Source organism: Buceros rhinoceros, unplaced genomic scaffold (assembly GCF_000710305.1).
Source record: "Buceros rhinoceros silvestris isolate BGI_N320 unplaced genomic scaffold, ASM71030v1 scaffold19294, whole genome shotgun sequence".
In the NCBI taxonomy this organism is placed as follows: domain Eukaryota; kingdom Metazoa; phylum Chordata; class Aves; order Bucerotiformes; family Bucerotidae; genus Buceros; species Buceros rhinoceros.
Window position 1 is genome coordinate 7,112 of NW_010406698.1, and position 1,532 is coordinate 8,643.

General features: G+C 33.4%; 1 protein-coding gene across 1 annotated transcript in view; it reads left to right on the forward strand.

Moving 5' to 3' along the window:
- The window catches only part of NUDT12 (nudix (nucleoside diphosphate linked moiety X)-type motif 12), a 6,944-nt gene extending 6,641 nt beyond the window's left edge, over positions 1–303 (forward strand). The window contains exon 4 of the mRNA XM_010134225.1: positions 182–303. Within this exon, the coding sequence (XP_010132527.1) occupies positions 182–303 (122 nt within the window). The remainder of the gene's footprint in view (positions 1–181) is intronic.
- Positions 304–1,532: the final 1,229 nt, after the last annotated feature.

The following is a 1,532-nucleotide window of genomic DNA, read 5'->3' on the forward strand; positions in this document are numbered from 1 at the left end:
AAAACCCCCAGACTGAAATAAAAGAACAGCTTGCTCTGGACATCTAGACATTGCCGATTTTAGTCACTTAAAGGTATCTTATTTGTGTTTATATGCATAGGTATATCCATGCAGTAGGCTGGAACTTATTACTCTTTTAGCTTCCTCAAATGTTGAAATATTCCCTTCATGTCCCTTACAGATCCTGTTGTGATAATGCAAGTCATCCATCCAGACGGGAACCACTGCCTTTTAGGTAGACAGAAGAGGTTTCCCCCAGGAATGTTCACCTGTCTTGCTGGATTTGTAGAACCTGGTGAGTAATTCCATTTTCCCTTGTCAAATACCTTTTCTTATATATATCAATGTACATATTGTACATTGAAAATAATAGATAAGTATGTTGGATGTTATGTGAAATAAATGTTTTTGCTTCCTAGTAAGTAATAGATATGCCTGTTCTGTAATTTCCAGCAGCTGATTTTTATTATAAAAAAGCAACTAGAGTAAATACACTTGAGAAATAGTTTTCTCTTTGTGCACTTTTAAATCACATATTTAAGTGGAAAAACATTTTAAAACACATACAAGGTCCATCCTTTGGTGATACTTAGCAAGCGATTTTTAGCATACAAAAAATAAGAGTTAAAGCATAAATTGAGCATGAAGTTGAGCACATACTTGCATGTTTAGTCCCTGATTGATATATAGAAGATACACTGAAATTATATAATTTCAAAAGAAAAGACATGACGTATTTTACTAGCTGTGTTCAGCAATAATAGTTGCAACTAATTACAATTATTAGAAGCTGCAGACCAGTTTATAAAACATTCTTATATTGGGAATACATCTTAATCACCACCGAAATTATAATGTTTAATGGTATTACTTAAATGTGTGCAAATGAAATACAGTGACAGCATGAAAAAGTTTATCCAAGTATAATTTGAAAAATATCAAAATGTGTTTTTCTTCACTCCTTTCTTTTTTCTGCTGGCCTTTCTACTTTCTGATAACTGAACCCAAGGACAAAACTGAAATTTAAAAGTATCTGATCTTATCATCAGCTTGAGTGTAGCTGAGCTGAAACTTCTGTCTCTGACACATGGACTGTGTAATGAACCTGACACATGAACCTGTAATTTGTGGTTAAACAGAGTACATGTGTGCATATATAAGCCTATCCATCAGTTTGCTGTGAATATGGAAGTAAAGCTTTCCATTGCATTTGAAGTTTGGAGAATTGTCTGTATGTGTCAAGACAATGAAAGATGAGTCAAGCAAAGTGGATAATACAGTGCAGAAATGTGTGCAAGTCATCTCAGGTCTCTATTTTCATACTATTGCAGTTTTAGATACTGATTTTTTCAAGTTGTATTACATGCTGTTACAAGCATACTGAAAATCTAACAAGTAACACAATGCTGTTTGTAAATTAACAGATCATCATTTCAAAAGTAATTAAAAGAACAATGTACTTCCTACTCAATTTTAGAGATTTTAGATGTGTCAATAATTGTTTCTCTTTCACGGGCACCCCCTTGTTGTGG